This window comes from Arvicanthis niloticus, chromosome 1 (genome assembly GCF_011762505.2).
Source record: "Arvicanthis niloticus isolate mArvNil1 chromosome 1, mArvNil1.pat.X, whole genome shotgun sequence".
In the NCBI taxonomy this organism is placed as follows: Eukaryota; Metazoa; Chordata; class Mammalia; order Rodentia; family Muridae; genus Arvicanthis; species Arvicanthis niloticus.
This window is the reverse complement of record NC_047658.1, coordinates 5,053,510-5,077,037: the sequence shown is the minus strand read 5'-3', so window position 1 is coordinate 5,077,037 and position 23,528 is coordinate 5,053,510. Positions and strand designations below refer to the sequence as shown.

The following is a 23,528-nucleotide window of genomic DNA, read 5'->3' as shown; positions in this document are numbered from 1 at the left end:
CTCTTGCCACCATTGTCAGTAGCCTGCCCCCACCCCTACCCGAGCACACACCCCCTCCAGCCTACACCCTCATTTTTTCCTGTCCCTCTCCCTGCTGTCTACTGGTCCATCCCCTTCCCTGTCTGTCTCTCAGACCCTGGGAAATCCAGGTCAGAGCTCTACTGGTGGCCCCTAAGAACCTAAAACAAGGGGTCACCACCTTGTCCCCACCCACAAGAGGAGCAAGGCTGCTGACCTGTCTGAGCAGAAGGAAATGTCTGTGCTGTGGCCTGGTCATCCCCCACCCCACCCCCCAGGACCTGCTGGGCTGCTGCCGCCCCCAGGGCTGGGGCCGAGTAAACAGCCCAGGATATTTATACCAAGGCTGGGCGTAAGGCCAGTGCCCACCACAACCCCTGCCCTGCCCTACCCGCTGCCACAGCCAGCCCTGAGCCAGCGTGGCACCCGCCAGCAAAGGGACACCGCAGACAGGCTCCACTCAGCACAAAGGCCAGCCAACCAGTGCTGGTCATACAACAGCTGAAGGCTTCACATAATAGTAACTTCCCTCCTCTGGGAACATCAGCACACAGTGGAGGGTCCGTTCCCCCCACCGTAATGCAGACACCTCCAAAACCCATCAAAGATGACCCATACAAGACCCATATAGCTCACACGCCGAAGTCTCCAGCCCACAGGTGGGCACACCAATGCTGGTTCCATCTGCTCCCAGTTCCCCACCCTAGCTGAAACCAGTCTACAAAGACATGCAGCCCTCTGAGCCCTGTGAGGCCTCTCACACAGACACCAGGTGTGTTGGAAACACAAACAGATACAAACTGAAATGTGTGTTAGACTATGAACAAAACATAACAATCACAGAATGTAGCCCTCGGGGCTGAGGTTGTGGCTAAATTGGTACAGCGCTTGCCTGGGGCTTCATCCTCAATATTGCATAAAGCCTGTAATCCTAGCACTAGAGAGCAGTGGTTCTCAACCTTCCTAATTCTTTGACCCTTTAATACAACTCCTCATGTTATGGCGACACCCCCCACCGTAAAATTCTTTATGTTGCTATTTCATAACTAATTTTTCTACTGTTACAAATTGTAACATAGATTGTGTTTTCTGGTGGTCTTAGGTGACCCCTGTGAAAGGGCCATTGGACACCTCCCCCAAAAGGGTCTTGACCCACAGATTGAGAACCATTGCACTAGAGAGAGAACCAGGATAATTAAAAGAGTTCAAGTTCAAAGCCAGCCTGGAATACATTTGACCCTGGGGCTAAAGAAGTGACTGTTGAAAGTGACTATTCACTAGCATACTTGAGGCCCTGGTTCCAATTTCAGCCCAGCAGGAGAGATGTTAAGAGGGATTAAGAGTTAAGAGGGATTACAGCTCTTCCAGAGGTCCTGAGTTTGGTTCTTAGTGTCCATGTCACTTCAGCTCTGGGGGAATCTGCCTGTCTTGACCTCCACTGGAACCAGCACTCACATACATCATTAAAAATATTAAACTAAATATTTTAACACACACACACACACAATCATAGCTCACAAATCACCCACACACACACACACACTGGTAACTACCATACACGTGCACCTAAAACAACTCAGGTAAGAAACAAAACACATAACACCTTTCAAAAAAAAACCTCACAGACCCACAAACATTTATAAAATACCCCAGTTTCAGGGAGAACCAACACTAACTGCAAAAATTTACACCCAGGGGAGCGTGGGGTGGGGAGGGAGGAGACTCAAAACTCATCCCAGATATGCAACCCGCTGGTATAGCATACTCTCTTACCAGCAAACAGGGCCAGCGGGAACCCACAGAAGGAGCTCCAGCTTGCCCAGCCGAAATGTGAAGCAGCAGACACTCAGCAGAAATGTGGCATTCGCTAGCCACAAACACAGAGCTGAACACACACCCCAAACTGACAATGCTATGCAGGCCAAAAGCCCTCAGGCACCAGAGAAAGTGGGGGTGAGTTGAGGGGAAGAAGGGGCTTCTCTGAACACCTATAAGATCACACTGGAAACAAACACACTTGTGAATGCCTGGGGATTAGGCTTCAAGGGAAATCTTGTCTTTCCCACCGTACCCCACCCTCGCTCACCCGGCAGGTCCAGAACGGGGCAGGAAGGCCTGTGCAGGCCTCCTTGGCTGCTTCCTGCCCTGGAAGCTGGACGGGAAGCTGGGGCTCCAGCCGGAACCCAGGCTCCCTCCCACATGTTCCCCCATGCCTCAGCTGCCTAACCCTGTATCCTGTCTGTTCTGCCTGAGGTAGATGCTGGTGGGTAAGAGGGATGTGTCCTGTGCTGGGTCAGGCCACCCATTGAGCCCAGAGCAGCAGGACAGCTCGAGGGCCCCCCGCAGAGATGCTGAGCCTGCAATTTACCCTACACACACACACACACACACACACACACACACACACACACACACACACACACCCTGCCTGCCAGCAGCCAGGCCTGACTAGAAGCAACAGGCAGGTGGGCGGGCTAAGTCACCAGTGGGCAGGACATGGGGCACAGCCAGCACTTGTCACATCCACAGACTCCGGGGTGAAGGCCTGGTGTAAGGGCTCGGCAATCCTGGGGGTGTGTCTGGGTGCGTGGGAGCTGCTAGTCTGGGATCCTGGGTGTGACTGTGTCTGAGTCTGTGGGGCCACTTGGGACTCCCCAGGCAAGTGGGTGTGTGTGAAGAGCGTCAGACAGTAGCTGTGACCTACTGGTAGTCTGGCTCGGACTGTGACGTGCATGAAACCTCAGTGTGTGTGGTATGAGTGGGTTTGCAACGGGTCACGAAATGACCATGACCCCGAGGAGGATGTTTGTGTAACTGCTGGGGGGAGTAGTCTGTTTCCTAACTGGGCTCTGATGCTATGATGTGTGTCTGGTGTGTTTGACATTGTGAATCTGTCTGGCATGTGGTACAGCCATGGCCCTATAATATATTTGTGTGAATGCCTTTTCTATCGAACTTTCTACTTGTGTCATGTCCTATGAGGGCCCGGGGCTGGGCTGTTTATGGTCTGTGTGTGTGTCGGCTGTGACTACTGCCAGGTGTCAGAGTCCACATGGCACTAGTCCTGAGAGGTGAATGTGTTGGTGTGGTTGTGGGACCTTGTCCATATTTTGGCTTCTGCTGGGGGCAATGGGACTATTCGGCAGTCCTTGAGTGACTACACTCCTGATTGTGTTCTTGCTTGTGTGTGTGTATGTGTATGTCTGCCAAGCCTCAGTGTCGTGAGCTAGCGGCAGTGACAAGTGTCCTTGCAGAGAGAGCTTGTCCTGCCCCCAACCGCAGCCTGCTCCTCACAGGCTTTCAGACAGGGATGAGAAGAGGCTAGGAGGTCTAGAACCCACTCAACCAGTCTCAGTGCTGTCAGCCTCAAACCAAAGGAACTCTGCCCTCAGTCACCCTGCCTGCCTGCCTCCCTCCTGGACACTCCCTGAGTGAAAAGCAAGTTCAGGAGCCCTGGGAGCCTGAGAAAGGCAGAGGGTAGGGGAAGTGAAACACTGGAGAAAGGAGGAAACAGGCTGGAGAAAAGAGGAAGCAGGAGAGAATTCACAAGCTCACCCCAACAGATGGGAAGAGATGAAACACAGGAACAGCTGGGCTCAGGCAGCCAGTATTTCTTGCCTGGGTAACTTATTTTCCTGAGAATACATGCACATACACACACTTTTGTGCACACACGTGCACATATACATGCATGCATGCACACAGCCTTGAAACCACCCACACTCGCCTTACTCTCAGTGATTTACCAGAAATGGAGGCTTCGAATTCAGTTTTTTTAGCTCATCTGGTAAGGCTATGTGTCCCCCAAGTTCTTTTGGGGTCCCACAGTCTTGATGTGATCAAGAAAGCAGTCTTCGGTACATGTGCAGATGCTGGGTTCAAATCCAGCTCTGCCACTCACTAAGTTCTGTGGATTTAAGAAACAGCCAACTTCCATGTGTAGTTTGTAAGTACTTCCTCTAAAGATCACAAGATTCCCCAAAGGATAAGCAAGCTTCTGGAGAGAGTGAGGAGGACTGAGTGAGGCTCTCCATACACTTAGGTTGGCTTTGAACTTAAGATCCTCCTGCCTCTGCCTCCTGTTCAAATTACAAGCAGTCTGCTCAGACCACACCCATCTTTTTTGTTGTTGTTGTTGGTTTTTGTTTTTTTGTTTTTTTGAGACAGGGTTTCTCTGTGTAGCCCTGGCTGTCCTGGAGCTCACTCTGTAGACCAGGCTGGCCTCAAACTCAGAAATCCGCCTGCCTCTGCCTCCCGAGTGCTGGGATTAAAGGCGTGCGCCACCACCGCCCGGTGACCACACCCATCTTAGCAGGCTTTTTCTGAAGGACCAGGAGGTATTGCTGGCCCTGCATCCTGTGCTGCAGAAACAGCACATAGCTACATAACAGTACTCGGAGGAAGGAGCACGTGTGGCTATGAGCCAGCAGAACTTATTTACAGAAACAGGCTGTAGGCTGCAGGAGGCTTTGGGCCAACGTTTGCCAACCTCTGCTCTGTTAGGCTGTGGGAAGAAAGCTGTGATCAAAAACAGCCACACACCTGACATGTAGGAGAGCTGTCATCCCTGGCTTGTGCTGGCCTGGATCTGACTCAGCGCCCAACACCCTTCCCTTATTCTCTTCCAGTCATGCAGGTCTCTTTCTTCACTTGGTGGCACACCCCAAGATGGCTGTCACTTGTCACTTCCGGTCTTCCAAGAATCACACACACACACACACACACACACACACACACACCCCTAATGCCACTTCCTTCTTGTAGCTCTCCCTTCCCCTAGGCTCTTTTTCACCCTGTAACATAGCACCAACACCAACCACTGAAGTGTTTTTATGGTATTTTGGAGAGACAGTTCCTGTGTGTAGTCCTGACTATCTGGAACTTGCTATGTAGACCAGGCTGGCCTCAAACTCAAGAGACCAGTCTGCTACTGCCTCCTGAGTGCTGGTCTTAAAGGCCTATGCCACCACAACCTGTGAATTGTTTTGTTTTGAGACAGGATCAGATGTAGCCCGGAAGCCTCAGTGTTCCTTATCCCCTGCCCTTCCAGTGCAGACATTTCAGTACCACACATGCCACTCTAGGCCGGTATTTTGTTTGTTGAAACAGGGTCTCACCATACAGCCCTGGCTAGCCTGGGCTGTATCTGCCTGCCTTAGACTCCCTCGGGAGTGCTGGGACTCATCACAGGGAGCATCACAACCCGCTGAATCAGCATTTTTTGCTCTTCCACATACTCGTCGAAGACAACAGCAGGAATTCAGGCTGTCCCGGATTGGCTCAGTGGATGCTCAGATGTATAAGGCACTGTAAACAGCGCCTAAAGAGGTGATACCGGAGTCTAATTGGGTTTTTCCCTGGGCCCCTGGCCCACTGGAATCCTGGGATCAAAGCAGGCATTCCTTAGGGAGTGCTGGAGGCGGCGGCACAGAATGGGATAAGGTGCGGTGGGAGTTTCAGCTAAGAGGGAGACGCAATCCGGCGCCCAAAGACACGGAGACCACCAGTCCTCTGTCACCTTTAATGGGCCCCCCAGATGGGCTTGGGGGTGCAGGTGTCCTTAAATACAGCCCCGGGCGCTGCGGGCGGGGCGGGGGGCGGGGCCGGGCCTGCCGGGCGGGGCGGGGCGGGGGCGGGGCCTCAGCTGCACTTGCAGGAGCGCACAATCATGTTAGACAACTGCTCCACCTTGGGCTTGCGACCCACGTAGTAGACGATGGGCAGTGGCTCCAAAGCCTGCGGCACGCAACACGGTGACGCCGAAGCGCCCGGGTTGTGTTGGTTGTAGAGGGCAAGGACCTGCGGGTGGGCCAGGGTCACTGCCAGTGTCCAGGGACTCCTCCCATCTCTCTCCCCACCAGGATCTCTACATTTCTGTCTCTTATCTCTGAGTCTCCTCAACTTCCATCACTGTCTCCCTATCTCTCCCAGTCTATTTCTATTTATGTCTCTTCCTACACTTCCGTCTCTGTCTCTCTCATCTGTCCCCATCTCTGTCCCTTCCCCTCCATCTCTCTCTCATCCTATCTCCTCTTCTTGTCTGTCTCGGTCACTCTGTTTCCCATCTCCAATCCTCCCACCTCTATTTCGGTATCTGTCCACATCACTAGCTTTCCTGCCTTCCTCACCCAATCTGTTTCTTTCCATCTTTCCAACTCTGGTCTGTCCTTCCATATTTCCATCTCCTCTGTTTTCCTGTCACCCTATCCCCCTGACTCCCCACTGCTCTCGCCTCTCGTTCTCTCCCTACCACCCCAGCCTCTGCTCCAGCCTGTCCTATGGGCCAGACCCACCTTGCTGTACTGTGTGTCCAGGCTCCAAATGTAGGGGCAGGGCCCCAGACAGAAGTTGGCATGGTAGCCTTTGGGCTCGTGGATCCACTTCCAACCCAGGTCCTTCCTAAAGTCAATGTACAGCTGCCGCACGCAGCAGTTCTTCTCTGTGGAGCTGCAGGCAGGAGGAACGAAGGTCAGAAGCAGGGACAAGCCTGCTGCCCTCTCCAGCCCAGGCTCCCCAGGACCCCTGCAGTAACTAACACTATAACCATCCAGAATGCCAGGGAAGCACCTCCCACTGAGCAGGCACGTGCCTGAGCGCAGAGATCGCAACTTGCACTGAGAAGGCCCACGAGAACTCACAGGGAGGACGTAATAAATCATGTCACATCCACACACAGAACACACTGGAGCAATTCACGGCCCCATGTGTGCCCCAAGTGTGCTGACACGTCTTATTTGTAGGGCAAGTGTTTACGGAACCTCTACTGCCTGTGGGGCTAAGGCCTGTACACTGATGGCACAAACGGGACAGACTGCAGCCTTTGGAGGCCATAGCTGGTCAGTCCTCTGTCCTGTTTACTGCAAATGCCTAAATTATCACCATGAGTCACAGATGTACCAGATCAGCGTCCTCCCTCACCCACCCTGACTACCACATAGGCTTCCTCTCTAGTCCTCAGACCCAGTCACAGTCAGGCATGGGGGCACACACTTGTAATCCTGTGCCTTGGGAGGCACAGACAGGGTGATCAGAAGTTCCAGGTTCTCCTTGGAGACACAGTGCAATTGATGTTAGCTTGGGCTATGTGAGACTGTGTCTTAGTCAGTCCTACCTCAGGGCCTTTATACATGCTGTTTGTTTGTTTGCCTGACTTGTTCTTCCCAGAGATGCCCACTCTGGCTTCTTCCTTTACTACATTTATGTTTGGCTCAGGAGTTGACAGGACGGCTTAGCAGATAAAGGAGCCTGCCTTGAAAACCTGATGAGTTGAGTGTGATTCCCCAAACCCACATAAGCAAGGGAGGAGAGCAGAGGCTCCATGAAACTGTCCTCTGCCCTGCTCATGTGCACCACAGCATGTGTGTGCACCCACATAAAATAATAACAAAATAGAAAAATGAATCCATGCATGGTGGTCCGTGTCTTTACTAGCAGCACAGAGGCAGGAAGGTTTGGATCTCTGTGAGTTCTAGGCTAGCTGTAGCTACATGGTGAGACCAGGGAGCCTTAACCCTTAAAAATACTGCCTGGCTTAAAGCAGATATTTAGTATCTGTTACATAAATGAACAGGGCCTTCTCTAGCCAGCCCTGCTCACTTACCATCCAAAGTGTCCCTCCAAACAATTGTTAAATTCCACCCTGGGAATTCAATGCTACAATGACTACACGAAACTGAATCTCTATATAGCTTTTGGTGTTGTTTATTTGTTTGTTTGCTTCCTTGAGATAGGCTGTCCCAGAATTCACTCTGTGGACCAGGCTGGCCTCAAACTTAGAAATGGACCTGACTCTGCCTCCTGAGTGACGGGACTAAAGGAGTGCGCCACCACCACCTGGCTTGTTCTATGTTTTAAACATTTACTTATTCATTTTTTAATTTGTGTGCATGTGTGTCTATGTATGTTTTTTATGTGCACCATGTTTGTGCAATGCCCAAGGAGGCCAGAAGAGGGCATCGGTCCCCAGGAACTGGAGTTGTTGATGGTTGTCCTTATAAGTGACCATATGGGTGCTGGGAACTGAACCCAGGTCCTCTGGAAGAACAGCCAGTGCTTTTAACTGTTGGGCCAAGTCTCCAGCCCCAAACTGTCCAACATATCTGAATTAGGTTGTCAACATCCTGATAGTGCCGGAAGCTGAGAGAGGGTTATAGCACTTCTGCTTTTCCTGTCTACATTTGAAATTTCTACCATAAAACAATTTTAATCAGAACAGAAAAATTAATTAGTCCCCAAGATTTCTTTTGTCTGTTCATTTGTCTTTTTTGAGACAGGCTTTCATGTAGCCAAGGCTGGACTCCAAGTCCCTTTGCAGCCAAGGCCAACCCTAAGCTTCTGGTCCTTCTGCGTCTGCCTCTCAAGTGCTGGGATCACAAGTGTGTACCACCACATTTGGCTTTTCATATTCATTTTCCCCGGACTGGCTTCTATCCCGGCATCATCATCAGCTTTATTTTCCTTCTCGGAATGTTTCAGCTTGTTTGTACTAAATATTATCTGTTTTCATCTCACCATGGGGAAGTGGCTCTTAATGTTCATGTTCAGAAAATGCTGGGTACAGGAGCTAACTGATAAACATTACTACTACTTGCTGCTACTTTTTTTTTTAAGACAGAGAGACTCTCTTTATGTCTTATGGCTGTTCTAGCATTCACTATGAAGCTATGAAGATCAGGCTGCCCTCAAATTCCCGAGACCCTCCTGTTTCTGCTTCCTGAGTACTGGTCAGTCCTTTGTTTCAAGACCGGGTTTTGCTATGTATCCCAGGCTGGCCTTGAACTCCTGATAATTCTTGCCTTAGCCTCCCAAGTGCTGGGATTACCAGCAATTGCCACCTCACCCTGCATGATCCCCTCAAGAGGGAGGAGAGTTAAGACCAGGTCTCACCATGTTGACCCAGAATTCACTATGTAGCCCAGGCTAACCAGCAAAAGCACTTAAGCATCTGTGTTCATTCATGTACCAGAATCATGGCGTAAAGATGCAGGTATAGTATAATTCAAATTCTGTTACTAACAAAGAGGCTGGCGGGATGTATATTAAAATGCCGACAGTGGAGTTCTTACACTCACTAGTGTGGTGGCTTTCTGGATTTTCTACATTCTCAGCAGTGGCTGGGGGTTATTTTTAGAATCAGAACAAAGTAACTCAAGGCAGGAAAATGTAGGTTCCTCCTCACAACACCTCAAAAATAACTCAAAAATGTGGGCAAGGGACTGAGAGATGGCTCAGTGGTGCGTGCAATGGCTCCTCCCGCAGAGGACCCAGGTTCGATTCACAGCAGTAGCATGGAGGCCCAAACCATCTTGGGGATCCAAGGCCCTCTTTTGTCCTCTGTGGACACCACGTATGCACACAGCACACATACATCCACGCAGACAAATCATACATGTAAAATAATAAAAAAATAAAATTTGACATATGTGAACCAGGCAGGCATGACTACGCACACCTACAGTCAGGAAGCAGAAATGGGAGGGGCGTTGTAAGTTTGAAGCCAGTCTGGTCCATGCAGGATGTTTTAAGCCAGGCAGGGCTACACAGGGAGACCCTGTTTCAAGTCATGAAAAATAAAGCATCCAAGGTTATGCCACAGAGAGAAACTCTGGAAGGAGATGCAACAGAATAGAATGGCTGCAAGGGAGGTGATCGTGAGCAGCTCCCGGGACAGGGTGACAGCTCCTTTTCAGAGCACAGAACCCCACGCTCAGGATACTGAGGCTCCTGTGGGCCTGTGGGGTCTACCTTCTCATTTCTGCTGAAACAGAGACACTGGGCCCATATTGAACAAGCAAGCACTCTAGGTAACTCTGACACCCCGTGCTTGCTTGCTTGCTTTGTTTTTTTGTTTGTTTGTTTTTTGTTTTTTTGAGACAGGGTTCTTCTGTGTAGCTCTGGCTGTCCTGAAACTCAATCTATAGACCAGGCTGGGCTTACACTCACAGAGATCTACCTGCCTCTGCCTCCTGAGTGCTAGAATTAAAGGTGTGCACCACCACAGCCTGCCACATGGTGCTTTCCTTCTGGGACACAGTCTTAGGATTTTCCCAGATACTGATTTTTCAAGCCTCCCTTGCCAATCTACTGAGACCCAGCAGAGCCTAATCTGTGCCGGGCCCTATCGGAGGACATGGGGGAGGTGGCTTTTGAGCTGAGACAGCATAAAAACAGCTTTGCCATGGAAAGTTACAAACAGACACAGCAGCAGAGTGTTACAATACAAACTGAAACCCCCTTTCAGAAAATGCTGGGGACGAAAAGCATTTTAGACTGTACAGCATTTTGGGATAAGGAGATATTTACACAGACTTTATAAAATGTTAAGTGCCCTCCTGCTCCACATTTATTCTTATTATTATTCATATTTCTTAAGACAGGATCTCTCTATGCATGTCCTGGAATTTGCTATGTAAACCCACTGGCCTCAAACTCAGAGATCTACCTGCCTCTGCTTCCTGAATGCTGGGATTAGAAACATGTGCCGCCACACCTGGCAATTAAAAACAAAGGTTTCCGTGTATGAGTATTTTTCTGACATATGTATGTTACACACCCCATACGCGTGCAGTGCCCACAGAGGCCAGAAGGAGGACTGTAACTGAACTTATGGATTGTTGAGAACAGCCATGTGGGTGCTGGGAAATGAATCTGGGTCCTTTGAAAGAGCAGCTGTGCTCTTAACTGCTGGGCCATCCCTCCAGATGCCCCAACCCGAAAAGGAGCAGGGTCTAATGCAGAGGCTGCCACAAACACAGTACATACAGACCAATGACTCTGACCTCCTGGCACTCCTCCTGGTATTCCTGTTCCTACTCCAGTGCTGGGACTACAGCTGTGCTCTGCACGATCAGCAAGATTTTGGACTTCTGAATTATAGATTCTTATTTATTTGTTTGTTTGTTTGTTTGTTTGTTTGTTTGTTTTTCGAGACAGGGTTTCTCTGTGTAGCCCTGGCTGTCCTGAAACTCACTCTGTAGACCAGGCTGGCCTCAAACTCAGAAATCCGCCTGCCTCTGCCTCCCAAGTGTTGGGATTAAAGGCGTGCGCCACCACTGCCAGGCCTGAATTATGGATTCTTAACTAATTCACATCCCCACAACTTTAAGCGCCAACAGCTAATTCCATTCCACCTACTTCCTTTCCGCCACTGTTTTTTTTTTTTCATTTGTTTAATGAACTTTTATAGAAAAGTTCACTTTCTCTTAGAAAGTGAAGAATATTTTACAATTTATACATGAAACAAAAGTATAAATCAATATATATTCTAGGCAGTGGTAGAGCCCCTGCCTAGAATCCCCCAGTGAGGGGCTGGGGGCGTGGCTCAGTGGTAGAGCCCCTGCCTAGAATCCCCCAGGGAGGGGCTGGGGGCGTGTCTCAGTGGTAGAGTCCCTGCCTAGAATCCCCCAGTGAGGGGCCAGGGGCGTGGCTCAGTGGTACAGTGATTCTCTACTATGTACAAGGTACTGGATTCCCTCCTCAGTATCTCAAAGGCAGCAGCATCAGCAATAACAACAAAATCCTAGGTAAGATTTTTTTTTTTATGTACATTGGTGTTTTGCCTGCACTTATGCCTGTGTGAGGGCATCAGATCCTCTGGAACTAGAGTTATAGACAGGTATGATCCTCCTTGTGGGTGCTGGGAATTGAACCCAAGTCCTCTGGAAGAGCAGCCAGTGCTCTTAAGGATGGAGCCATGTCTCTGCAGCCCCCTTCCCCAGGCAAGAATTTAACACTAACTTACTAAAATGAAATTCTACTCAAGGTTCATGTTTCCCACCATGTCCCAAAACCTTTTGCTTTCCTGTTCTTTCCTCCTCTTCCTACCTCTCAGCCCTGCCCGCCCTCTCTGTTCTAGTGGCATGGATTATATGTCCTCCCCTTCCTTCTTTCACTGTGTTTGCTGAAGGAACGACCAGGTTCCCACCATCTGCTCTTTGCCGGGGCATCCCCGTGGCGCTGGTTAATGTTGTTAGTCTGTCCCTCTGTTGCAGGAAAACATGGGCGTTGGAGCTACAACCCCCATCAGATCATGGTTAATGTATCTGACAGGCCTTCCTCAATGGCACCGTGTTCTTCCACGCAAAATTTTGCTTGTCACAGGCAGGGACTTGGCTCAGTGAGTCAAGTGCTTGCTATGCGAGCAGGAATACCTGGCTTTGGGTTCCCAGAGCCCACATATACATCAGGCATAGGCAAAACAATGTAAGAGAGAGACAGGCAGACAGACACAGGCAGGTGACAGACAGACCAAGAGATTTTCATGACTCCCTAGGTTCATTTCCCAGTGAGGAACAGAGCTTGAATAGCTCTTAGTAACCTGCAGTGCGAAGATTCTCCATCTGATCCTATGTGAAGGCTGACAGCAAAAGGTGGTGAAGACACTGAAGGGGAAAAGGAGGAAGAGGAGGAGGAAGAGGAGGAGGTAGTAGAGGAAGAAGAGGAGGTGGAGGAGAAGGAAGAGGAGAAGGAGGAGGAGGAGAAGGAGGAGAAGGAGGAGCAGCAGCAGTAGCCACCTCCCCAGCCAAGGACCAACATATAACACAGCACTTCCTAAAGTCTGAAGCAGGGAAGGGACAGGTCAGCTCACTGCTCTCATCTCTCCGCACTCCTGCATTTCACACGTTCTAGGATCTAAGCGTTTCAACTTCTTTCTCATGTCTGAAGTACCGAGGCTTAGTATGAGTCTACCATTCTGGAACTGGGTGGTTGTGTAACACCTGTAAGCCCAGGACAGAGAATTCAAGCCAGCCTTGGGGAAACGGAGTGAATGTGAGGCCAGCCTGGATTACACAGCAATGTCCTGTCTCGGACAAAACCAAACAAAGCAGGACTAACAAGACAGCTCAGCAGATAAAGGTGCTCAAGGCCAAACCTGATAACCTGAATCATCTCTGGGACTCACATGGTGGAAGGAGAATGGTCTCCCAACAGTTGTCCTCTGATCTACACACAAGTGTCATGGCATGGATGCCCCTACACATGTGCACACGTATACACACACACAGATATAACTTAAAACAATGACCATAAACATTTGCCCTTGGGACAGCCATTCTGGACACTCCAGGATGCCCACTCTCCGACTCTCAGGGATCTTGGCTCCTCAGACTCAGAGTTCCTTATTTCAAAATAGGACTATATTCCAACACTCCACACTTCTAAGCCTACACACATCTCACTCAGGAAGTTCCGCCTCCCAACTTCCTCTGAGTGCACCACTGCCAGATGAAGCACTAACCCTCAGGCGACTCATGTTCCGGCTTTCTCCATCTCACCCTGGATGCTAACATCTCCATGCCAGACCCTGCCATTCTGAGCGCCGTTATTTGCCACTCTCATCTACCGGCATTGAAGACCACCATCTGCCAAGAGTGTGGGAACCCAATGCAGACCACCTTGTGATTCTGAACCCAAATGCTTGGATCTCAACATTCCAGTGTTCCTGGGGTCAACACTCTCAATTGCTCACAGTAAATTCTCTTATTAGCATCCCAAAGTGGCGGAAGCCTAGCAAGAATTTTAAAACCCAACAAGACAACCCTCCACCAGACTTCTAACTCTTGTGCCGACCTTCCTGAATTCCCTGTTCCCAACACTCCAGCAAGAAAACACCCCACATTCTAGGATGCTCAGCTGCCCACAGAACCAGGAACTTGTCCTCAAGCCCTCCAGACATAAATGGTGGCACACCAGTCCACAGATGCAGTCAAGCCCCCGGCCTGTGCAACCTCAGGGAGAGACAGAGTTTACCTGAAGCAATAGTTGGTATCCAGGGCTCTCCGGTGCCTTGAGCTGTGCAGGTGCTGGGCCCTTTCCAGGGGGGTAGCCATGAGGAGCAGGAAGGGTCGGTTCATGTCATGGATGGTGCCCAGGTCACCTCGACGTTTGGGACTGATCCCTGTTTGAGTTTGGATGTTGTGGTGAAGGATACACACACACTTAGAGGGACGGACAGGTGAGCAAGGGGCAAGTGAGATTTCACACACATGCACATACACACAGACCATGCGGGGTCCGTGTCAGGCCGAACCCGGGAAGTTATCTCACCGTTGATTTCCACGTGCAGTATGTTATCTTTGCTGTCACAAGAGCAGTGAGCACTGAAGCGAAAGCCCTGGATTCCGTCTGTGAGAGAGGAAAGGAGTCTGAGGATATGACTCATGCGGCTTGAGGGGGGAAGAGGGGGGAGGAAGCTGCCAGCCCCAGGGGCTTCTTGCTGGTCACCACACACTTCACTCTGCTGGTTTCTTCTCCCCCTTATTCAGGGCTCAGCTCAAACACCAACCCCTCGGCAAAGACTCTGAAAGAGACACATCCTCTCCAAATGTGGCACCTCTTCCCTTTCTCCATAGCAGGCAGGGCTGGGACACTGCTGCATATGAATATTTACTTCTTTGCTTGTTCTCAGTAGAACAACATGCACAGGGGAGGGATCCTGCTCCTGCCTTATTTTCGTTCATTTTGTATTTTTGAAATTGTATGTATGTATATGTGTGTGTATATATATATATATATATATATATATATATATATATATCATATTTTTTTAAAGATTTACTTATTTTATATATATGAGTATACACTGTAGCTGTCTTCAGACACACCAGAAGAGGGCATCAGATCCCATTACAGATGGTTGTGAGCCACCATGTGGTTGCTAGAACTGAACTTAGGACCTCTGGAAGAGCAGACAGTGCTCTTAACCACTGAGCCATCTCTCCAGCCCTAAAGCATATTTTATGTATATAAGAGAATACCTATGTGTGGTGTGGTGTGGTGTGGTGTGGTGTGGTGTGGTGTGGTGTGGTGTGGTGTGGTGTTGTGTGGTGTGGTGTGTGGTACATGAGGAGGCTTACAGCTGGGTGGCAGGTGTCTTCCTCTATTCCTTTCTCCTTTATTGCCTGAGACAGATCTCTGAACTTGAGGCCACTCCTTTGGCCTGGTCAGCAGGTCACAGAGCTGTGTGTCAGCCTGTCTACATACATACATACATACATACATACATACATACATACATACATACACACACTTAACTCCCAACAAGGTGGGGTTACAGGCACACACTACGCCAATGCCTGACTTTTCACATGAGTGCCAGGGATAAAAACTCAGGTCTTTGGGCTTGCCCGCTGACCCCCCTCCACAGCCCTCTTTTTCTTTTGACAGGATCTCATGTAGCCTAAGCTGGCCTCAAATCCTTGAACTCACTATGGAACTCAGAATGACCTTGAACTCACGATCCTCTTGCCTCCTTCTCCCAAGCACAGGGTTTAGCAGGCTTGGGTTCCATCATGTGTGTTGCCCTGGATCCTTGTTTTCTTTGTGCTCTGTAAAGCCTGGTCCGCAGTCATAACAAAAACATCTACTGTGATCTAGGTGCCAAGGGCCAGAAGCAGTGTTGGTATCACAGGATGTTTAGAGCTGACAGAGGTGCCAGTCCCTGATCTAAACTCTGTGTTAACTCCATTGATCTTCAGACTCCTTCAACTCTAAATCACCCCAAGAGGAAGCGACCTGGCCAGGACCACACCGGGAGCCATAAGCAAAGGCCCCATGCAAACCTAAGCTAACCTCTTATCCTCACTATTCAGGGGGGTGCGCATGTACCAGGGTGTGCGGGGAGGTCAGAAGTCAATTTGTAGGAGTTGGTTTCCTCCTTCTACCATATGGGTCCTGGGGATTGAACTCAGGCTGTTAAGCTCAGCAGCAGGTGCCTTTACCTGCTGAGCCATCCCACTGGCTCAAGGGACACATTCCTTGAGTGGACACATAAATGATACTGTCTAAGCACCCACTATATATGAACAAAATCTTTCTCAACCTCGGTTCAGTGGTCTTCTACATTCCTCCTGGTGACCGCCCACTCAGACTCACCCTCCGTATGGCTGAACTACACTTCCCATGAGTCTTTTCACACTCAGACTCATCCAGGATGCCTTCCTGGATCCTAACCTTGCCTGGGTTTCCACAACACCTTCAGCACCTTCGGCTTCCCTCATCGAAGCCCTGCCCCCTCTACGTAGGTCTCCCCTTCTGGCCTTCATCGTTATAGGGCCATAACTGCCTGCTAGGGCTCTGACAAGACCTTAGCAGTGTCTGGAAAGACCTTGTGGGCCTTGTCAGAGAAGGACTCACAAGAGACAAAGAAGAGTGTTCATCCCTGGACAGATGCACATGTCAGGTTCTTCCTGGCTGTGGAGCCTTGGTACAGGGTACTCTTGTATCTCCTTTTCTTGCTTGCTTTTATTCATCTCAGAGACATTACCTCAGATGCCCTCTCCTCCAGGAAGCCCTCCTTGAATCCAGACAGCCAGGCACCTCCTGAGTGCTCAACCCCATTCCTCTCTACAATGAGTCACAAAGCACCTAGCTAGAAGTCAGCTCCTCCTTCAACTAGCAAAAGGACTATGAGGTCTATGGAGGGCAAAGATGGGGACTGTTTGGGTCACTCCCTGTCCCTAGCCTCACTCGGCAGATTGATCCATTGGTAAGAATTGTGGAGTACTACTTCTTGACTTAAGTATCAGGTGTGTGTGTATGGCTGGGGTGGTGTGGGAGTCGCAGTGCTAGGCCCAGTGATGCCAGGACAAATGGGGTAGCCCCACTAGAGGATGGCACAAGATAAGCAATCTCACCTCCTTGGTTCAACCACTGCCGTACAACTCCAGTGACGTCAAAAGACAGCCACTCAGGCGTATCAGTGGGGGTCAGCAGCCGGTTACCAAGGTAACGCCAGGAATTGTTGCTATATTTCTAAATGGAAACAAAAAAAAAGCAAAGAGGAGTGTGGTAGCTGCCATCTTGACCCCAGATAATCTGGCTGTAAATTCATGCTGCCTGTCCCACAAACTAGCTTCCTGGCCATCCCCGGACACTGGCTTATAACACATATGGACCCTGTAGGCCACACTCTCACATATAGACCCCAAGAGCAGAAAGCAGCCAGGGGTGGGGTGGAGGGGTGGACACAGACTGGAACACTACATGGTATAGGGACGACAAGCCAGGCTGTGGTCAGGCCCCGCGAGGCTCCTCAGCTGTGTAGGAGATTCTGTGCAAGCTATGGGCACTTGCTAGCCTTGCAGGGCTCAGTTTCTTCTATTTCATGGTGGAATGCCGCGGAGCCGCTGGGAGGGCCCACAAAGCAAGTCATTGCTCATACTATTGAGCACAGTTCAGCAGTTTTATTGAGTGGTAATTTCCATATTTATTTATTTACAGTTTGTTATCTTACTTATAACTATTATTATGAGTACATGCACAGAACTGTCTTCTCTCTCTCTCTCTCTCTCTCTCTCTTTTTGGTTTTTCGAGACAGGGTTTCTCTGAGTAGCCCTGGGTGTCCTGGAGCTCACTCTGTAGACCAGGCTGGCCTCGAACTCAGAAATCCGCCTGCCTCTGCCTCCCAAGTGCTGGGACTAAAGGCGTGCACCACCACTGCCCGGCTTCTCAATTTTTTTATTATTGTTTTGAGACAGGGTCTCTCTATGTAGCCCTGACTGTTATGGAGCTAACTATGTAGAGCAGGCTGGTCTTGAACTCGGAGACCCTCCTACCTCTGCCTCCTGGTTTAAAAATGTTATTTTTTGGATAGGCATTGGTGGCACGTGTCTTTAACCCCAACACTCAGAAGGCAGAGATGAGTGGATCTCTGAGTTCCAAGACAGCCAAGAGCTACACAGAGAACCCTTATCTTTAAAAAAAAATTTTTTTTTAATGCTTAACGTCTCTGTCTGAGACAAGATCTCACTATTCTGACTATGCTGGACTTGAAAGCCTGGGTTCAAGAGATCTTTATTGCCTCAGCCTCGAGACAGGGTCTCATGTAGCCCAGGTTGGTCCCACACTCCTGATCTCCTACCTCTATCTCCTAAGTGTTGGGACTGCAAATGTCTGCTCCTAAAGACTCCAACTTCCTTCTCTCTCTCACTGTTACGTGTGTGTGTGTGTGTGTGTGTGTGTGTGTCCCCCCCCCCCGGTGTCAAGCATACAAACCCAGATATCCATCCCCTGGGTCTTTCTGCATTTTTACGGTTCAGCCTCCCAAATTCAAGTAATAGGATGCAATATAAGCGTTTGCGTATTTTTTGTTTTTCAAGACAGGGTTTCTCTGTGTAGTCCTGGCTGTCCTGGAACTCACTCTGTAGACCAGGCTGGCCTCGAACTCAGAAATCCTCCTGCCTCTGCCTCCCAAGTGCTGGGATTAAAAGCATTCGTCACCACTGCCCGGCACGTTTTTTAAAAACAAACAAACAAACAAACAAACAAACAAAAACAACTCAGGATTCTCGGGGCAATGGTGGCATACACCTTTAATTCCAGCACTGGAGAGGCAAAGGCAGGCAGATCTCTGTGAATTTGAGGCCAGCCTGGTCTACAGAGTGAGTTCCAGGACAGCCAGGGCCCTGTCTCAAAACACCAAAACAACCAATAACCAAAAACCCCAACACTTCAGCACTCTGTCCTCTATCCTCAGGGACTGGCCGTGTGCCCTGTAGCCTTCAAACTGAGCCGCCTGGCCACGCCTCAGCAGGGGTGGCCTGTGCCCCACCTCTCAGGCCCCAAGCCTCACCTGGTAGAGTTCCACATGTTGCTCCACACTGGACTTGAATCTCTGTAGGCGCAGCTCTGCACGGGACAGCAAGGGGGGTTCTGGCACTGCTTCCCGAATGTCTGACGTGTTGAAGAACATATATATACTGTGTGGGATGTCTTTGGTTTTGTCATAGATTGCTGGGTGGGAAGAGCAGAAGGAAGAAGACATCAGGTCTGTGACAAGGACAGGAGAAAACAGGCACCCTGCTTCTGAGCCCATGGGCTCTCCTCACGCAGGCTGGCTTTCCAATTGGACATTTTTACTTTCTTAACTTTTAATTCGTTTGTGTCATAGGGGTGTTTTGGCTGTGTCTGTGTACAGAGTGCATGCCTGGTGCCTGTGGAGGCCAGAAGAGGGTGTCAGATCCTCTAGAACTGGAGTTACAGATGGCTGTGAGCTGCCATGTGGGCCCTGGCAACCCTCTGGAAGAACAGCTAGTTCTCTTAACTGCTGAGCCCCCCCCCCCCCTCTGTAATGTTAACTGGCTGACCTCACCTGGGCTCCACGTAACCACACCTCAAACAAAAACCAAACAGAAGTTGTAGAGTAAATGGCACAACGTAATTTGGGGGATCAGAAAGTGTCCCCGCTGCTACTCAGGTTGGCTGCTCTGGCACTGAGAGACTCCCAAAGCAGGGTCCAGGCAGGAGCTCAGCAGCTGAACCACACCTGCAGCCTCTCTGAGGTGGATTCAAGGAAAGTGCTCTACGGGGCCGATCTCCTTTTAGCCTTGGTACTAACAGGTAAGTTCTGACTCCAAGCCTAGGCAGCTACAACTGCAACACCGTGTGACCTGTGGTAAGCAAATTCTTCTTTTTAACTGTAAGGCACCATCCAATTCGAGGATTCATGGAGTTGATGTGACAAAAGCTGAACATGTGACACACACATCAATAATGTGTGGTTGAGGCAGTGCCAGCCTGCAGCCAGCACCTGAGTCTGTGTGTGTGTGTGTGTGTGTGTGTGTGTGTGTGTGTGTAGGGGTGAGGGGAATACAAAGACTTCACAACGCTAATTTTTTGTTTATTTTCTTTTGTTTCTGGAGACAGGATCTGAAAAGCTTAGGCTATTCTCAAATTCACTGTGTATCCAAGGATGGATGGTCTTGAAGCAGTTCTTTTGCCTCCATTTCCCTAGTACTTGGGTTACAGTCATGGACCACTCTGCTTGGCAGACTGTGCTTTGGTTGTGCTCCCGCCCCCACCTTGTTTGTTTACTTATTTATTTCACTTTACATCCACCCAGTAGCTTCCCCTCTTTCCAGTCCCCCCTCACACCGCCCCTTCCCTCACCTCGTCCTCTCCTGAGAAGGGGAAGGCCCCCCCTCCCCCACCAATCCACCCTTGCACATCGAGTCATCAGAGGTGGATGGAGGGAGAGAACTGAGCAGGAGAGGGGATGGGATCAGGTGTAGCGACAACCAGACTAGGGTCACAATCCCGAAACTCTGCTACTTCCTGGCCAGTGTGCGTATGTGTGTGTGTGTGGGGGGGGTGGTATTATCATTTGCCTATCATCTGTGTCATTAGTTACTTCCTCCGGATTTCTAGGTAAGAATGACTGCATGTTTGAGAGCCCATTCACTAAAGGGCTTCCTAGGCTAAAGGATGTCTGCGCTGGGGGACGAAGGGGCAAAATCCTGAAATCCTTCGTCAACTGGGGTTTTTGGCTTCCTGTAGTGGGGATGAGATGGTGACCCTGACATCGATGAAGGACAGAGGGACCCTATTCTTGGTCCAGTTGTTACTCAGCAAACCACAATGAAAGGGTGGGATCTCAGCTGGGGGTAGCAGATAGGGGAGAGATAGGAGAGCAGGAAGGGCTGTGGGTGTCGCAGAGGGAAGTGGGGTGACACAGAGATGAATAGGTATGTGGGAGAGGAGACGGAAATGGGGAGGCACATGCCGGAAGAGATATATGCGTAAGAAATACAGACAGTCTCAGGGGAGACGAAAGGACTTCTCCAACGGAAGAGGTCACATTAAGTAGTGGCTAGGGAGGGGTGTCATTAGGCCTGGGCCACAATTAGGTCCAGCAATGAGCAAAGAATCTTTAAGTCCACCTCTGGAGTTAGAAAGGTGAAACCTGGAGAAGCTACTGACACCTGAAGTTCCCCGGTCGCACAGGACCCCTGGTTCCCGCGTGGGCGCCTACAGGGCGGGGCCCTGAGTCCCCGCCCACTGCTGGGGTGAGGAGGGCGGGAGACTAACAGCCTTGGGAGGGCGGGATCCGGACCTGCCTCGTCTCGCCCCAGGCTCCGCGCGCGATCTCTGTCTCCCCTCCTCCCGGGCATGGGAAGGAAAGGGAAGGGAGGAGGGCGAGGCGACCGGACGCTGGGTTTTCCCCAGCCTCCCGTAGGAGGAACTGGGACTTTGGGGGTACAGGCTGCCAGCGTTCAGCTCCGTGGGGTCATCTTACCCCCTCAGGAAGCGCAAACTCCTCCCCACGCGCGTGGCACCCACGTGGGGCTTCCTGACCCTTACCGATTCGGTTTTTTCATTTGGGTTTTGAAGACTGCCTCTCCCCTAACTCTAGCCGCTCCCCTAGGACTCGACTCCCGAGGCTCTGCCACTCCCTTCCACGCCCAGGCGAGGGGCGCTTACCACTCACGCCTGGATGGCATGGTATCCCTGCTCCGCCTGCCCACCCGCTTCGCGGGCCACCAGTCTCCCCTCTTTTATAACTCCTTTCCAATGACCCAGTATTCTAGATTTCTTGAGAACTCGCTCGATTCCTCCACTGGGCTCCGCCTGTCCGCTTGCACGCTCTTTTACGCCCCCAAGCAAAACACTCGTGACACCTCCGGGCTCATTTTCCGCACCCTCTCCGCTCCTCTCTCTCTCTCTCTAACCTCCCGACAACTTCGCTTTCCTTTATCACTTGTAACCCCATAGGGACTCCACAGGTCACACTCTCCAGCGTGCGCCTGTCGCCTTCTCGGAGTAATGCCACTAGAGATTTTACTTGGCAGTTCTAGGGTACCCATCCCCTAGGTTTTCTCTCCTTGAATCTCTTCTCTCCATCTCACGACCCGGTCTGGGGTCGGCTGAACACTCTCTCCTTTCCCAAATGCTGGGTGCCTTCCATTCTATTAAGCCGGGCTCTACCTTTCTGAAAAGGGACCCGATGAGCCCGGCATTTTTAGTAACCATAAGGGGAACTTAAAACCTGCCAAATGCTCCTCTTCTAGAGTGGACTCTCCCCCAAGATCTTGCTTTTCTAGAAAAAGTTCACTTTTGCAGGCGCTTTCTCTCCAAGCCCAGACACCTGGGGTAGGGGTAACGCCAGCCTCTTTGGGACACCCACACAGTCGTCCCGGCGACCCCAGGGGTCCCCTTCCTCCAGCCAGTTTCCTCTGAGGGTAATTTCCTCTCAGTGACCCCTGCACTCCGGCGCCCCCTGGGGGCTCCTTCCTGGCTCCCCGACCCCTCGGTGCTCACCGTTGTTGCGGTCCACCATTAGCACGCGGGTGACCTCTTTGGCGTAGTAGTCGGCCTCCGGCTCCGGCTCCGGGTCGGCGCTCTCGCCTGCCACCCGGTCGCGGGTGCTGTTGTACAAAGCGAGCACCGCCTCGGGCAGCGGGCCGGGCGGTACCTCCCCCTGGCTCGGGGGACTGGCGAGCCTTAGTTTGGACAGGATCTGGCCACGGATGGCTTCGATGCGCTTCCGTTTCACCAGCTCCATGTCGATGGTCTTGCAGGTGGAGAGTCCCGCGGCTGGTCTCCCGGGCGTCAGCACTAGAAGCCACGGGAGTGGGAGCAGAAGCGGCAGCAGCCGCAGCCCCGAGGGCGGCATGGGGGAGGCGGCGCCCCACGGCACTTCGGAGAGCGCGAACCCCGGGCAAAGGTGGGATGCGGAGGCCCCGCCCCTGCAAGGCTTATGGGGTGGGGTCTCCCAAGTAAGGTAGTTGATAGTCCTGAATAATTTGAGGTTGAGGGAGAAAGCAGCAGGAGTCGCGGTGAGGATCTGACACCAGGGTGTCTCAGTATGCCACCCGGGTAAAAATCGAGATGAGCGCTCTCTGGGACCCAAAAGTGGATGTTCTTAAATAGGGGAGCTATTGCCAGCAGGTCTAAGGGAGATCTGCCTCTCAGGGGAGAGAGGGTCCTGGGATGCGGGGGACTCAAGAGGAAGGCTGGGGGGAGGGCGGCGTGCAAGGGGTGCGCCCCAGCTTTGGGGTGAAGTCTTCGCGGGAGGCGGGGCTTGTGGCTCCCGAGGGCTGGTCCGGAATGGGGGCGTCTGAGGAACGCCGGGTGTCCACGACGGTGAGCAGGGCTGTCTGGAGTCCTCAGGTCCTGCCTCCTTGCAAGACAGCGCAGCGCCAAGCAGTCCCCGCGTCTCTGACTTGCAGTAGCAGCGGAAAAGTCTCAAAACTTTTTTCCTCTTCTCCCAACCAGCCCGTCCCTCCTCCCACTCCTCCTCCCCCTCCTCCCTGCGGCGGCGGCGGCGGCTGGTCTCAGACTCTGGGGCCTCCGACGACTCCTTGGCTGCTCCTTTGCCGGCTCCCAGCGGAGGCCGGTTCCGTGGGCGGCTCAGAGCCGGGGGTGCCCCGAAGGGGCGTCCCCCTGCCCCGGCCGGGGGCCTAGCTGTCTGGAGGATCCGCGGCGGGAGGAGGAGGGGGACGGCCTGGGGCGCGAAGGGCGGCGGCGGCGGGACCGGCTGGGGCGGCGGGGGTTTTGAAGCCGCCCCGGCCCCACCCAGGAAGCGCGCGCGGGGCGGGGGCAGCCCCAGGGGGAGGGCATGGGGGGGCACTGTCTTCATCTAGTGTGGGCGGGCTCCGAGGGGGGTCCCTTCGGCCCTGCGGGGAGGGGGCGGGCACCCCGGCCCCGCCCTACCTCCAGGGTGCTGCCTCCTGGCGGTGGTGCACTACTGAAGCCGGTGGCTACTGAATCGCCCCCGTGGATTTGGGAGTTGT

The 23,528-nt window shown here is 51.6% G+C and overlaps 1 protein-coding gene across 1 annotated transcript; it reads right to left on the bottom strand.

The window, feature by feature from the left end:
• Nucleotides 1–5,525: 5,525 nt before the first annotated feature.
• On the bottom strand, nt 5,526–23,279 carry Tgfb1 (transforming growth factor beta 1). Its single transcript, XM_034509875.2, has 7 exons — nt 22,054–23,279; nt 18,590–18,750; nt 16,653–16,770; nt 14,065–14,142; nt 13,768–13,915; nt 6,312–6,465; nt 5,526–5,817 (listed from the first exon to the last, which is right to left on the bottom strand). The coding sequence occupies exons 1-7, from the start codon at nt 22,406–22,408 to the stop codon at nt 5,659–5,661; spliced, it is 1,173 nt and encodes a 390-aa protein (XP_034365766.1). The 5' UTR covers nt 22,409–23,279; the 3' UTR covers nt 5,526–5,658.
• Nucleotides 23,280–23,528: the final 249 nt, after the last annotated feature.

What these genes read in the sequence shown, in the direction of transcription:
- Tgfb1 (XM_034509875.2), bottom strand. Translation starts at nt 22,408, where the DNA reads ATGCCGCCCTCGGGGCTGCGGCTGCTGCCGCTTCTGCTCCCACTCCCG. An exon ending in AATGGTGGACCGCAACAACG is followed by an intron (nt 18,751 to 22,053) that starts GTGAGCACCGAG and finishes CTTCCCACCCAG; the next exon opens with CAATCTATGACAAAACCAAA. An exon ending in GCAGTGGTTGAACCAAGGAG is followed by an intron (nt 14,143 to 16,652) that starts GTGAGATTGCTT and finishes CCTCTCTCACAG; the next exon opens with ACGGAATCCAGGGCTTTCGC.